The sequence below is a fragment of the Pagrus major genome, chromosome 22, assembly GCF_040436345.1.
Source record: "Pagrus major chromosome 22, Pma_NU_1.0".
NCBI lineage: Eukaryota > Metazoa > Chordata > Actinopteri > Spariformes > Sparidae > Pagrus > Pagrus major.
This window is the reverse complement of record NC_133236.1, coordinates 30,644,587-30,658,131: the sequence shown is the minus strand read 5'-3', so window position 1 is coordinate 30,658,131 and position 13,545 is coordinate 30,644,587. Positions and strand designations below refer to the sequence as shown.

The window sequence follows — 13,545 nt, the reverse complement described above, 5'->3', positions numbered from 1 at the left end:
AACCTGAACTCGGCTCGATAAAAAAGAACAGAATCAAATCCAGGCAGAGACACCACAGACTCCACAGACTGTCTGTCGATGAGTCATGAATGAAATCCTGTGAAATATCCCTTTTAAATTAAAAAAACATCTGAATGAGTTTTTTAAAAAACAAACACCACGTGTGTTTAATGTGTCATCTGAATGTGAAGTGTGTGTGTGTGTGTGTGTGTGTGTGTGTGTGTGTGTGTGTGTGTGTGTGTGTGTGTGTGTGTGTGTGTGTGTGTGTGTGTGTGTGTGTGTGTGTGTGTGTGTGTGTGTAATGAGGACAGGTGAGCAGCAGCAGGTGTTATTCGGGCCCACACAGACTTTATTAATATTCAGGTGTTAGATGAGTCCAACAGGAAATAGAAAATCCTTCACATGTTGGAAGACTGAAGTCTAACTGAGCGGCTCTAAACATCCTGCGGCGTCAGGACGGATTCTGATTGGTTACAGTGAGGAGGGGGGAGGAGGGGAGGTGAGGGGTGAGGGTGAGGGGGGAGGTGTCGGAGGTTACAGTGACACAGTTCACTTCTGCTCAGGCATCAGGTCGTCGATGCTCTCGCCGGCCTCCAGACGTTTCTCCATGTCCACCAGCAGGTTCACGCCGTCCACCACCATCTGGACCAGCTCAACCTCCGAGAAGCCCAGGCGGTCTGCATTAGAGATGTCAAAGACTCCGCCCACTGCCGCCGTGTCCACGCCACCTGACAGATACAGGAAGTGATGTCACGGGGCAGGTAGAGTTTGTGATATTTTGTCCACCCTGGTCCTGACTATCAGTTCAGACAGGAAGTGACATCAGACAACTTAACAACCTCTAGATTAAAACGTTCAGATGATCATTAATCTGATCAGACTGATTATCATCTGATCAGATTATTGATTATGTCAGCAGGTCGTTAGAATCATCAATTATAAACTGACACGTTCTGACTGTTTAACATTCTGAATTTATAAATCCTGATTTGTCAGATTTCACCTCACAGGTAATCTCTCCACCTGTCTGTCTCTACCTGTCTGTGTGCTCACCTGTCCCTCTCTTCTGCAGCCTCAGCCTCTTCAGGATGTCTCCAAACTTGTCCTGTTTGCTCAGGTTGGGCAATTTGACGTGGACGCCGGCTCTCAGTCCAGTCCCCAGGTTGGACGGACAGGTGAGGACGTAGCCCAGGTGTTCGTTCCACATGAACTCATGACTTCGCTCCTTAAACAGGCTCTCGATCTAGAGACAGACAGAGAGAGGGACAGAGAGAGAGAGAGACAGACAGACATACAGACAGAGAAAGAGACAGGTGGCTCCAAGTCAGCAACGGTCTGACAGTGATGATGTCACAGTGTTACAGGAAGTGAGCGTGCAGGTGTGCTCACCTTGGTGAGTCCGGTGCAGAAGCGGTTGAACACCTCCTTCATGTTGCCTCCTTTCTGCATGCTGATGACACGCAGGTGATCCTCCTCATTCACCCACACCAGGAAGGTCTTGTTGTCGTTGTGCCTGCAGGCGAGAGCAAAGGGTTAAAACACAACAGGAAGTCGGCCCTTCATCAGTCAATCAAACTGGTGATGTCATCATTCTGACTCTCAGTAGGTCAGAGGTCGGCGGCGTACATACCAGATGCCGCGGCCGTCGGGCCAGTCGCGGGCCATGCCTGAGGCCAGCAGCAGGGGGGAGACGGGCTTGTCGAACAGGAAGTGATCATCGATGAGCTGCTGTTGCTCTTCATCCGTCATGTTCTTCAGGGCGTAGTACTTCCCCTTCAGGTCCCCGTCCAGGACGTCCAGACCTGCAGCACACGGGGACAGAGACAGAGACCCAACATCAGGACTGTCAGGTCAGGATGTGTCTGCTGCCTGAGAGGCGGAACTCAGGGCTCAAAGTTTACATGACGTCAGAGTGTGAACAGAGGTCAGAGGTCACCTGAGGCCAGAGTCTTGTTATCATTGATCACTTATCATCAATTAACTTTATTAATGTTTAATACCTGCTGAACTGATGACATCATCTAATCTATAGCCTGACAGGTGTTAGCTTGTTAGCTGTTTACTGTGAATGAGCTGTGTGTGTGTGTGTGTGTGTGTGTGTGTGTGTGTGTGTGTGCGCGCTGTCAACCAGCAGGGGGCAGCACAGTGTCTGGTCTCAGCCAGTCCGGTCCGGTTCAGCTCAGTCTCATTTGCACATGAAAGAGGCGGAGCCTCATTAAGAGTCTCAGCAGGACGACAGCGAGCTCACAGTTACACTGACAGGCTCACTGAGGCATGATGGGAAAAGAGCTAAATAAAGACCAACTGCACTCAGCAGAGTGTTTGAACGCACCATCAGTGTGTTTCTCGATGTGTGTGTGTGTGTGTGTGTGTGTGTGTGTGTGTGTGTGTGCGCGCGCAGCTCACATCTCTTCTGTTCACGTGTTTGATTTAATCATGAGATCATTTTAATATTCGTGTATCTGCAGCTACACGTCACAGTTGGTGCTGCAGCAGCTCCGCGTCACAGTCGGCGCTGCAGCAGCTCAGTGTCACAGTCGGCGCTGCAGCAGCTCCGCTTCACAGTTGGCGCTGCAGCAGCTCCGCGTCACAGTCGGCGCTGCAGCAGCTCCGCGTCACAGTCGGCGCTGCAGCAGCTCCGCGTCACAGTCGGCGCTGCAGCAGCTCCGCGTCACAGTCGGCGCTGCAGCAGCTCCGCTTCACAGTCGGCGCTGGAGCAGCTCCGCGTCACAGTCGGCGCTGCAGCAGCTCCGCGTCACAGTCGGCGCTGGAGCAGCTCCGCGTCACAGTCGGCGCTGCAGCAGCTCCGCGTCACAGTCGGCGCTGCAGCAGCTCCGCTTCACAGTCGGCGCTGCAGCAGCTCCGCGTCACAGTCGGCGCTGGAGCAGCTCACATTCGGCGCTGCAGCTACATGTCACAGTTGGTGCTACAGCAGCTCCACGTCACAGTCGTTGCTGCAGCAGCTACACGTCACAGTTGGCGCTGCAGCAACACGTCACAGTCGGCGCTGCAGCGTCAAGCTCTAATAAAACTTCAGCTCCGTGTTTCAGAGTGCAGCTTTCTACAGACAGGAAGTGATGTCATACTTTCAATGGAGAGGTTCTCGATGGCGCGGCGTTCTCCGCGGCTGCAGTGCGGCGGCAGACAGAAGCCACGGATGCTTCGCCCTGTCCGAACCCGAGAGCTCAGGACGTAGTTTGGATCCAGATCATCTCCACCCTAAAACACAGAACGGGTGCATTAGAAGAGCCCGGAACAGAACCAACAGTAGAACCCACCACAGAACCAACAGTAGAGCCCAGAACAGAACCAACAGTAGAGCCCAGAACAGAACCAACAGTAGAACCCACCACAGAACCAACAGTAGAGCCCAGAACAGAACCAACAGTAGAACCCACCACAGAACCAACAGTAGAACCTACATAATGATTTTTCTGTTTCCTACAGGTGACACACTGAAGGCTGATGGATTGGTCCTGATTCACTGGGCTGGGTACTGACAGAAGATTCTGTTGGTATTTATCATAAAAAATATTCAATCAATAAAAATAATTTCACTGATTTTTCTAAAAAACTAAACTTGTCCTTCATCATGTGACGGCATCAGACTGTCAGTCTTTAGTAAAAAGTCCAACAGTCAGAAATCATCATCCAGCTGCATGGACTCCACAAGCTGCTTGTGATGTTACAGAGTACTTGTCTTTCTCAGTCTTCAGGTGCCTCCATAAATGTTGTATGTGGTTGAGGTCAGGTGACTGTGGAGGACAGTCCAGGACAGTCAGGACTCGTTGATCTTCTCTGGTCTTCAGTAGTTGTATCAAAGCTTTGAGGTGTGTCTGGGCTCATTATCCTGCTGCAGGATGAATCCTTCTCCACAAAGCTCAGACCAGAGGGTGGAGCATGTCTCTGAGGGATGGAGTGGTGCTTCTCCTCCATCAGGGTTGAGTCTTCCTCCACCATGTTTCACTGTGGCTGTGAGACACTGTGGTATCATTATGTCTCCTGTCCGTCTCCTTACATACTGATCCATGACTGGGACTCGTCAGTAAAAAGACGATTTTCATCCTCACTGTGAGATTCTGCTTTCTTCACCTCAACTGTTTGTCCTCGTGTCCTCCTGAGAAGTGGTTCAGAAACTACTGCTCGTCCTCTGAGACTCTACAGGACAGCCTTGTTCTGACAGGACGGCTGCTGATTGGACTCCTGTGTCTCTGTGATGAAGCTGCTTTCTGTCTCTCAGTGAACTCAGCTCAATGTATTGATCTTCTGATTGTGTGATCACTTTGATACAACTGATCCAGTTTCTATAGTCTTACAATACCAGCTCTGCCTCCTTACAGACCTTTAGTCTAAACAAGATGTGACTCTGAGAAAGACGGATTGTTGTTGTTTACCTGTAGGTTTTCAGGGTTCAGGTCCGTCTTGTGTTTGTCTGATGGTTTGTATCCTCCATGGCGGTCTTCGATCACTGGGTCCAGCAGCTCTTTGAACACTTCGTATGTCTCCTCGTCTCCGGCAACGCAGCCCACCGTCATGATGAAAGGGTGACCTGCAGAGACACAAAATGGCTGATCATTTCCTGCTCATCACTAACTTTCTGACTGGTGGCCACTTTGGGGAGACAACAACAAAAATACGTTTGTATACATTTTTACTTCTCTGCTGTTTTATGGTTTGATTTCTGTTTCATTGTGTGTGAAAATGTTTTGCCAAATGCTGCTGAATAAATTAAGTTGGATTTAATGAGAAGGATCAGGTGATCAGACAGGAAGTCAAGGTCCCGTCCCCATGAGGGAATTAACGAGCAGAAATTAACCTGATTTAACGAGTCAATCCAATTAAACCGTTTATTACAAAGACAAGAACAGAACATCTCCGTGTGAAGGTGACAACAACACCAGCTAGTTTAGGTGACAGATTAACATGTTTGGGGACTGATGTAACCTGTGTTGTTTGGGATTGTTCCTGTCTTGGTGGGGATAGTTTCCTGGGTTGTTGTGGATTGTTCCTGTGTTTGCTGGGGGTTGTTTCTGGGTTGGTGGGGATTGTTTCCTGGGTTTTTGGGAGGTGTTAACTGGGTTGTTGGGGATTGTTACTTGGGTTTTTGGGGATTGTTACCTGGGTTTTTGGGGGTTGTTTCCTTTGTTGTTGGGGGCTGTTACCTCGGTTGTTGAGGATGGTTTCCTTGGTTTTTGGGGATTGTTTCCTGGGTTTTTGAGGGTTGTTTCCAGGGTTTTGGGGGATTGTTACCTCAGTTGTTGAGGATGGTTCCTTGGTTGTTGGGGATTGCTTTCTGGGCTGCTGTGGATTGTTCCCTGGGTTTTTCTGGGTTGTTGGGGATTGTTTCCTGGGTTTTGGGGGGTTGTTTCTAGGGTTTTTGGGGATTGTTACATGGGTTGTTGGTGAATGTGTCCTGTGTTGCTGGGGATTGTTTCCTGGGTTTTTGGGGGGGTGTTACCTGGGTTGTTGGGGGTTGTTACCTGGGTTTTTGGGGATTGTTACCTGGGTTTTTGGGGATTGTTACCTGGGTTGTTGGGGGTTGTTTCCTGTGTTGTTGGGGTATGTTACCTGTGTTGTTGGGGGTTGTTGGGGACTGTTTTCTGCAGAGCCGGCCCAAGCCTTTTGGGGGCCCTAAGCAGAATTTGATTTGGGGCCCCCCTCCCACCACCTGTGTTTGACAATTATTGACACAAATGTCACACTATAATTTTACATTATAAATTGTATTAATACAGTGATGGATTATGAACTACTGTCCTCTTGGGCACAGATGCATAAGGACCCCCCTACCTTATCTGTACGAAAGTGGGTGCAAATGGGGGAAGGGTGTTCTGGGGGTCCTCCCCCAGAAAATTCTGAATTTGGTAGATGTGATTTCCTGTATTCTGGTGCATTTTTGGGATGGCCAGCTGGAGAAGGGCAATACCTAAATTCGTTCAGATTCATAGCCTTTTGCTTTTTGACTTATTGAGGTAGTGACTTCACGCAACTACTTGGGTTTCAGGGCCCCTTGACCTCTTGGGCCCAGTAGGCTCATTCAGTAATCCATCCTTGCTCACATGCCACAAATGTTTTTGTCCCCTGGGCTTGGTAGACCCCTGTATTAATATAGTTGTTATTTACACCAAACCAGTAACCTTTTAACCTTAGAGCAGGGGTGGGCCACATGACAAACCCGAGCTGTGTTGGAGGGCCGAACCAACAATAATTTGAACTTAATTCTGCTCAATATTAATTTTCTCTCATTTTAAAAATCTAAACCTGTGGGATGTCATTCCCTACGCTCACACGGAACTCTTGAATCTCTTCTCTCAGATCCCATACTCTTTTAAGCACTTTGCCCAGGCTGAGCCACCTGACAGCTGTGTGGTAGCCTATGTCACCATGTTCAGTCTCATTTTCTGTCTGTGATTTAATGCTCTTGCCCTGAACAAGTTAACCATTTTAGTTACAACATCAACAACATGGTCATTTTTAACACTGACTTACACAACACCTCCTGATGTATGATACAATACAAAAATACTAATTTCTGTTCAGGGTTAATTTCTGTCACTTTATCCTGCATTCTCTTCAAAAGTCCAACATTTTTCCCTGTCAGATTTGGACAACCATCCGTCGTCACACCCGCCAGTTTGTCCCATTTCAGTCCCAACTTGTTCAAACATGCATTTACCTCTGTGAATATATCACTCCCAGTTGTTGTCCCTTTCATTGACTGCATGGCTGCCAGCTCCTCCGTGATCTTAAAGTCCGTAGTTATCCCACGTACGAAGATGAGCTGTGCTGTGTCACGTACATCGCAGCGCTCGTCCAAAGCCAAGGTAAAAAGTCAAAGTTGACCGCACTGTTTGCAGCTGAAGCTCCAGGTTTCCCGCAATGTCCTCAATCCTCCTCGTTACATTGCGTCGGGAGAGGGGCATGTTCTCAAAAGCCTCCTTTTTCTCCGGGCATATTAGTGCTACAGAGTCTAACAAACACTCCTTAATAATCGGTTTACTGTCTCTAGCGATTCTGTGGGATATGACATTACTTGTCTTGACAGCTGCATCTCTGGATGTGTGAAGTTTGGTAAAAAGCAAAGCATCTGACTCCATTACCCGCTCTTCGCGACCTCTGCACCACAAACTAAGCACACAGCTTTACCTTTGACTTCTGTAAATAAATATTAACGGTCCATGCCTTGTTAAAAATATGACATTCGGTATCGATCTTCCTTTTTTTGGCGTGAGCTGACACTTTGAGGGCTAGTTGCTAGCATCAGCATCATCTATAGCTGTCCATGCTTGTGCGTACATGCGCATCTGCACGTAAATAAAAAAACAAAAGCACCATTTTCAAAATAAAAGCAACACAGCTGTATTGCATGCATGGCGTAAATACTTTTTCATTTATGCTCTGGTTTACGATTGACCTCAAGTGGGCCGTGCAGGGACGGCCAAAAGTAAAAAATTTAAAAAATTAAAATTTTTTTAAAAATGTTCTCGATTGGGCCCCAAGCAGGTTGTTGTGGATTGTTACCTGGGCTTTTCTGGGTTGTTACCTGGGTTGATGGGTTAGGGTTACGTTTTCTGTGTTGTTGGCGATTGTTTTCTCGGTTGTTGGGGATTGTTTTCTGTGTTGTTGGGATTGTTTTCTGTGTTGTTGGCGATTGTTTTCTGTGTTGTTGGCGATTGTTTTCTGTGTTGTTGGGGATTGTTTTCTGTTTTGTTGGGATTGTTTTCTGTGTTGTTGGCGATTGTTTTCTGTGTTGTTGGGATTGTTTTCTCTGTTGTTGGCGATTGTTTTCTGTGTTGTTGGCGATTGTTTTCTGTGTTGTTGGGATTGTTGTCTGTGTTGTAGGGGATTGTTTTCTGTGTTGTTGGAGATTGTTTCCTTGGTTGTTGGGGATTGTTTTCTGGGTTGTTACCGCGGTTGTTGAGGATAGTTTCCTCGGTTGTTGGGGATAGTTTTCTGTGTTGTAGGGGATTGTTTTCTGTGTTGTTGGGGATTGTTTTCTGTGTTGTTGGGATTGTTTTCTGTGTTGTTGGGGATTGTTTTCTGTGTTGTTGGGATTGTTTTCTGTGTTGTTGGGGATTGTTTTCTGTGTTGTTGGGGATTGTTTTCTGTGTTGTTGGGATTGTTTTCTGTGTTGTTGGGGATTGTTTTCTGTGTTGTAAGGGATAGTTTCCTCGGTTGTTGGGGATCGTTTTCTGGGTTGTTGGGGATTGTTCATGTGCTGTTGGAGATTGTTTCCTGTGTTGTAAGGGATTGTTTCCTGGGTTGTTGGAGATTGTTTCCTTGGTTGTTGGGGATTGTTTTCTGTGTTGTAAGGGATTGTTTCCTGGGTTGTTGGGGATCGTTTTCTGGGTTGTTGGGGATTGTTCATGTGCTGTTGGAGATTGTTTCCTTGGTTGTTGGGGATTGTTTTCTGGATTGTTGTGGATTGTTACCTGGGTTTTTCTGGGTTGTTACCTCGGTTGTTGAGGATAGTTTCCTCGGTTGTTGGGGATCGTTTTCTGGGTTGTTGGGGATTGTTACCTGGGTTTTGGGTGGTTTCTGGATTATTTGGGATTGTTACCTGGGTTTAAGGTGGTTGTTTCTGGATTATTTGGGGTTGTTCCTGGGTTGTTGGGGGCTGTTACCTGGGTTGTTGGGGTTTGTTAGCTGTGTTGTTAGGCGTTGTGACCTGGGTTTTGGGGGGTTGTTACCTGTGCTGTTGGGGGTTGTCACTGGGTTTTGGGCGGTCGCTCCTGGGTTGTTGGGTTTTTTTTACCTGGGTTTTTTTTTTTTTTCCTGTGTTGTTGGGTATTGTTACCTGGGTTATCGACGCCGGTCTGGATGATATCATCCAGGGTGAATCCGCTAGGTGTCTCCTTTTCCCTCAGATTGGCGTACATTTCGGGTGTGAGCACCTTGGCCATGTGGTTGTTGTGCTTGCTGAGGTCTGGGTACTCCTGCTCCGAAGAGTAGTTCATCTTCAGCTTGTTGTGGGTGTTTCCGAAAGGCATGATGACGTCCGGGCTGCTGACCTGGGAGCAGTTAGAGATAAAACATTAACACTCTTTAATCTAATTAAGATCACAGACAGCAGTTGTAGTCAAATAAACATCTCATCTGTTTCATTCAGCTCAGATCAACAGAATCTGTTAACAACAAATCCAAACGTCCATCTTTAGTTCCCAAAGTCCAAGAAACTAATTTTGATCCGACAAAATGATTCAGAATGAGTCAGTTCATAATAAATTAAAACAGATAAAACACAAAGATGTTTGGAATTTGTATTTCTCGTCCACCATCAGATTATGATAATCTTAATACAGATTTATGAATGAAAAGCTTTGAAAGAACTGTTTTAGTAAAATGAATTCTTCACATTCATTTTTGAATTATTTTACGGTTTACTGTTTATAAAATAAAATAGAAGTTTATTTATTTAGAGGTAAACTGATGTGCAGCAGTTACAGTACAAAGTATGAAACAGTGCAAATATAAATTATAGAACTTCGATGACAAAATGATGAATGATGAGCAGATGTGTCGAAGGTTGAAAGACAAGTTTTAGTCTTACAGATTAAAATGTGTTTTCTCTCTGCAGATATAAAATATATTGATGGAAACAAAATCATATTGTTTTTTTTACTGAGGTCCACTGACACGTGATTAAATCTGTCTCACTGATTAGTTATCATGTCGTCTTAATCAATCATCATCACACAATCTAAAAATATGGACAATAAATAAAGTCGAAAAATAAACAGAGTGAAACTGAGAAGTACTCAGGCTGGAGTAAAAGCAAGTAAAATAATATACTTTATTAAAGTAAAAGTTCAGAATATTACTTCAGTAAAAGTAAAGTAGTGTTATCAGCTAAATGTACTTAAATTAAAAGTACTGACATCATTAAACATGTTTAACATGTTAAACATGTTCACTGAGTCTGGATGTTGCAGCAGATCTGATCCTGATTTGAATTAATGATCCGATCCGAGAAATGAAGAACCGCAGAACTGTAACTGTAACTAAGAGTATCTCGTTACAATCAGGATCTCTGTCTCCATCACAGTGAGATGAAATGCTTTACATCTGACCTCAGATCAGAATCTGCTGATGATTTCTGACTCATTAAAACTGCTGATTGGCCGGCTCGGTTCTGATCGGAACGGCTCGGCTTGGTTCGGCTCGGGTCACTGAGCCCTTGAGGGGATCAGCGGGAGTCTTAACCGGGACACGCAGGCTGATTATGATGTGCGGGAGGCCGCAGAGTGACGCAGCAGCAGGCCGGGCTTAACCCTTCAGAGGCCGGCTGCTGCACCGCGCGACGTCCCGGTCACCTTCAACACATCCGACCGAGCAGAACCGAAAAGGACCGAACGGGCCTGGTTCGGTCCTTTCACACCGACACATTAACGGGCCTCTGCCGGCTGGTCGCTGATCAGCAGGATGACGCTGCAGACAGAACCAGTCCGGATTAAATAAGGAAAATATCCAAATGAAACGGAGCATGCGCAGTTTGTCTTCACATTACAGACGCTCCGGACTGTGAAGATAAAACCCGTCAGTCGTCTGATGGACACTCGCTGATCAATAATTAATAATCACATTTATTAAAATGTCTCTTGTTTTGTCCCGCGCGCTCCTCTGACCGCGGTGTCCTCGCGCAGATTGAGGTTTTTCCGCCTCACTGGATTTAAGAAGATTAATTAGCCTGATTTAAAGGGTTTTTTGTTAAATCATCCAATCAGGTTCAAGCATCAGTGTTGTTCTCATTTACATGTTTGTTGAGGAGATTAAAGGTGATGACGACACAGATCTGTGTGACTGCGCAACACCTGCAGACAGGACGGACCGCAAGGTCGTCGGGATGCAGGCAGACAGACAGACAGACAGAGACAGACACACACACAGAGAGACAGACAGACACACACAGAGAGAGACAGACACACAGACACACACAGAGAGACAGACAGACGGAGACAGACAGACAGACACACACAGAGACAGACACACAGAGACAGACACACAGAGACAGACAGACAGGCTCTCTGCAGCTCTACAGCATGCAAACATGCAGTTAACAGCCTGTGTGTGTGTGTGTGTGTGCGTGCGTGCGTGCGTGCTTGCGCGCGCGCGCAGCCTGCTCCTTTGTTCTTGAACGCACCGCACTGAGACCCTCTGATTTATCTGATCACCGCAGGGCGCGTGCCTGTCTGCTCGCGCTGAGCTGATCACCGGATGTATTGATGGTCTGATGGGTGCTGATGTGAGTCTGACCCGGATTAAAGGTGCTCCTACCTGTCAGTGCAGTCTGGGATGTGGTCTGAAGCGGATCCGGTTCTGCTGCTGCTGCTGCGGATTAAAGCTGCGCTCAGCTTTTTATAGCCGCCCCCCGCTCCTGATTGGCTCCTATTTACAGTCCATTCATTCCATTGGATACACGGCTGACGAGGGTCACATGGCCAGACTCTCTCTCTCTCTCTCTCTCTCTCTCTCTGCTGTAGATGGTTCATCTCTGCCACAGTGCCTCTGAGCAACACCGTGCTGCGTTCAAGCTCACTGGATACACAGACTTCTGTTAATATGTCAGTTTACACAGTGTCTGTGGTGAGTTCACTGTCTGTAGTAACATCGGGACATCCTGACACTCTCCAGAGGATGAACCTCCACACTGTGATGAGGGGATGTTTCCTGTAGCGCCTCCTTCAGGACAAACTGCACATGTTCACACTGTGACAACATATGAATGAACAGTATGTGTATCGTCATGACGACAACAGGGCGATGACTGTCCTCACATCTGTCCTCTGGGGGGGTCTGACAAAGCAGTTTCTCCTGCACCTTTAAATTATTCATCACCTACAGGAGTGTGTGTGTGTGTGTGTGTGTGTGTGTGTGTGTGTGTGTATCTGCTGTACTTTCTTAACTCTGCGGTCACATGACCCTCCTGATTGTTTAACCCTCAGGCTACCCATGATGCCTCAGTGCTTAGGTGTCATGTGATGTTTGTGGTTCGCTGGAGAACAGAGCGTCGAGTGTTTGTATGAAAAAGCATGAAAAAAGAGAAGATGAATAAAAAAATCAAGAAATGTTTTTATCTTTAACTGTTGTTGTTGCTGTAGTTGTTGTTATTGATGCTGTAGTTGCTGTTGTTACTGTTGCTGTTGTAGTTGTTGTAGTTGATGTAGTTGTTGTGGTAGTTGTTGTTGTTGCTGTAGTTGTTGTTATTGATGCTGTAGTTGCTGTTGTTGCTGTAGTTGTTGCTGTAGTTGTTGTAGTTGATGTAGTTGTTGTTGCTGTGTTGTTGTTGCTGTTGTAGTTGATGTTGTTGCTGTAGTTGTTGTTGCTGTAGTTGTTGTTATTGATGCTGTAGTTGCTGTTGTTGCTGTAGTTGTTGCTGTAGTTGCTGTTGTTGTTGCTGTAGTTGGTGTAGTTGATGTAGTTGTTGTTGTGGTAGTTGTCGTTGCTGTGTTGTTGCTGTTGTAGTTGATATTGTTGCTGTAGTTGTTGTTGTAGTTGATGTAGTTGTTGTTGCTGTAGTTGTAGTTGATGTAGTTGTTGTTGTTGTTGCTGTAGTTGCTGTTGTTGCTGTAGTTGCTGTTGTTGCTGTTGTTGTAGTTGATGTAGTTGTTGTTGCTGTAGTAGTAGTTGTTGTTGGTGCTGTAGTAGTAGTTGTTGTTGTTGCTGTAGTTGCTGTTGTTGTTGCTGTAGTTGTTGTTGTTGCTGTTGTTACTGTTGCTGTAGTTGATGTAGTTGTTGTTGCTGTAGTTGTTGATGTTGCTGTTGTTGTAGTTGATGTAGTTGTTGTAGTTGCTGTAGTTGTAGTTGATGTTGCTGTAGTTGTTGTAGTTGATGTTGTTGCTGTAGTAGTTGTTGTTGTTGCTGTAGTTGTTGTAGTTGTTGTAGTTGTTGATGCTGTAGTTGTAGTTGTTGATGTTGTTGCTGTTGTTGTTGCTGTAGCTGTTGTAGTTGTTGCTGTAGTTGTTGTTGTAGTTGTTGTTGTAGTTGATGTAGTTGTTGTTGCTGTAGTTGTTGTTGTAGTTGTTGCTGTTGCTGTAGTTGTAGTTGTAGTTGATGTTGCTGTTGTTGCTGTAGTTGTTGTAGTTGATGTTGTTGTTGTTGCTGTAGTTGCTGTTGTTGTTGTTGTTTGATTTTGATTTGATTTTATTAAGATCCCCATTAGCTGCTACACCTGGTAGCAGCTACTCTTCCTGGGGTCCATTAAAAAGCCACATAAAAAGATCAAATACACATGAAATGGAGCTGAACTTCCAAATAATATAAAAGCTGCATGGTACCCATAACAACAATAATTATAATAATAATGAAAATCATAACAACAAAAACAATAACAAAATCAATACAACAATAACATACCAATAATAACAATAACAACAATGACAAAATCAGTTATAACAAAAACATATTGAACTTTAAAGTAACCCTGGACAAACCGGAAATCAAAGCAGACTTAAGATCATCTATGCCATCTGCCTGTCAAAGCATTGCCTTTGAAGACATTTTTTAACAGTTACAGAATCAATGCTTCTAACATCATCAGGTAACTTG

The 13,545-nt window shown here is 45.6% G+C and overlaps 1 protein-coding gene across 1 annotated transcript; it reads right to left on the bottom strand.

The window, feature by feature from the left end:
- Positions 1-344: 344 nt before the first annotated feature.
- On the bottom strand, positions 345-11,305 carry LOC141017790 (creatine kinase B-type). Its single transcript, XM_073492527.1, has 8 exons — positions 11,275-11,305; positions 8,798-9,011; positions 4,395-4,549; positions 3,087-3,219; positions 1,631-1,802; positions 1,390-1,513; positions 1,054-1,243; positions 345-728 (listed from the first exon to the last, which is right to left on the bottom strand). Exons 2-8 carry the CDS (start codon positions 8,988-8,990, stop codon positions 550-552), a joined length of 1,146 nt encoding a protein of 381 aa, XP_073348628.1. The 5' UTR covers positions 8,991-9,011; positions 11,275-11,305; the 3' UTR covers positions 345-549.
- Positions 11,306-13,545: the final 2,240 nt, after the last annotated feature.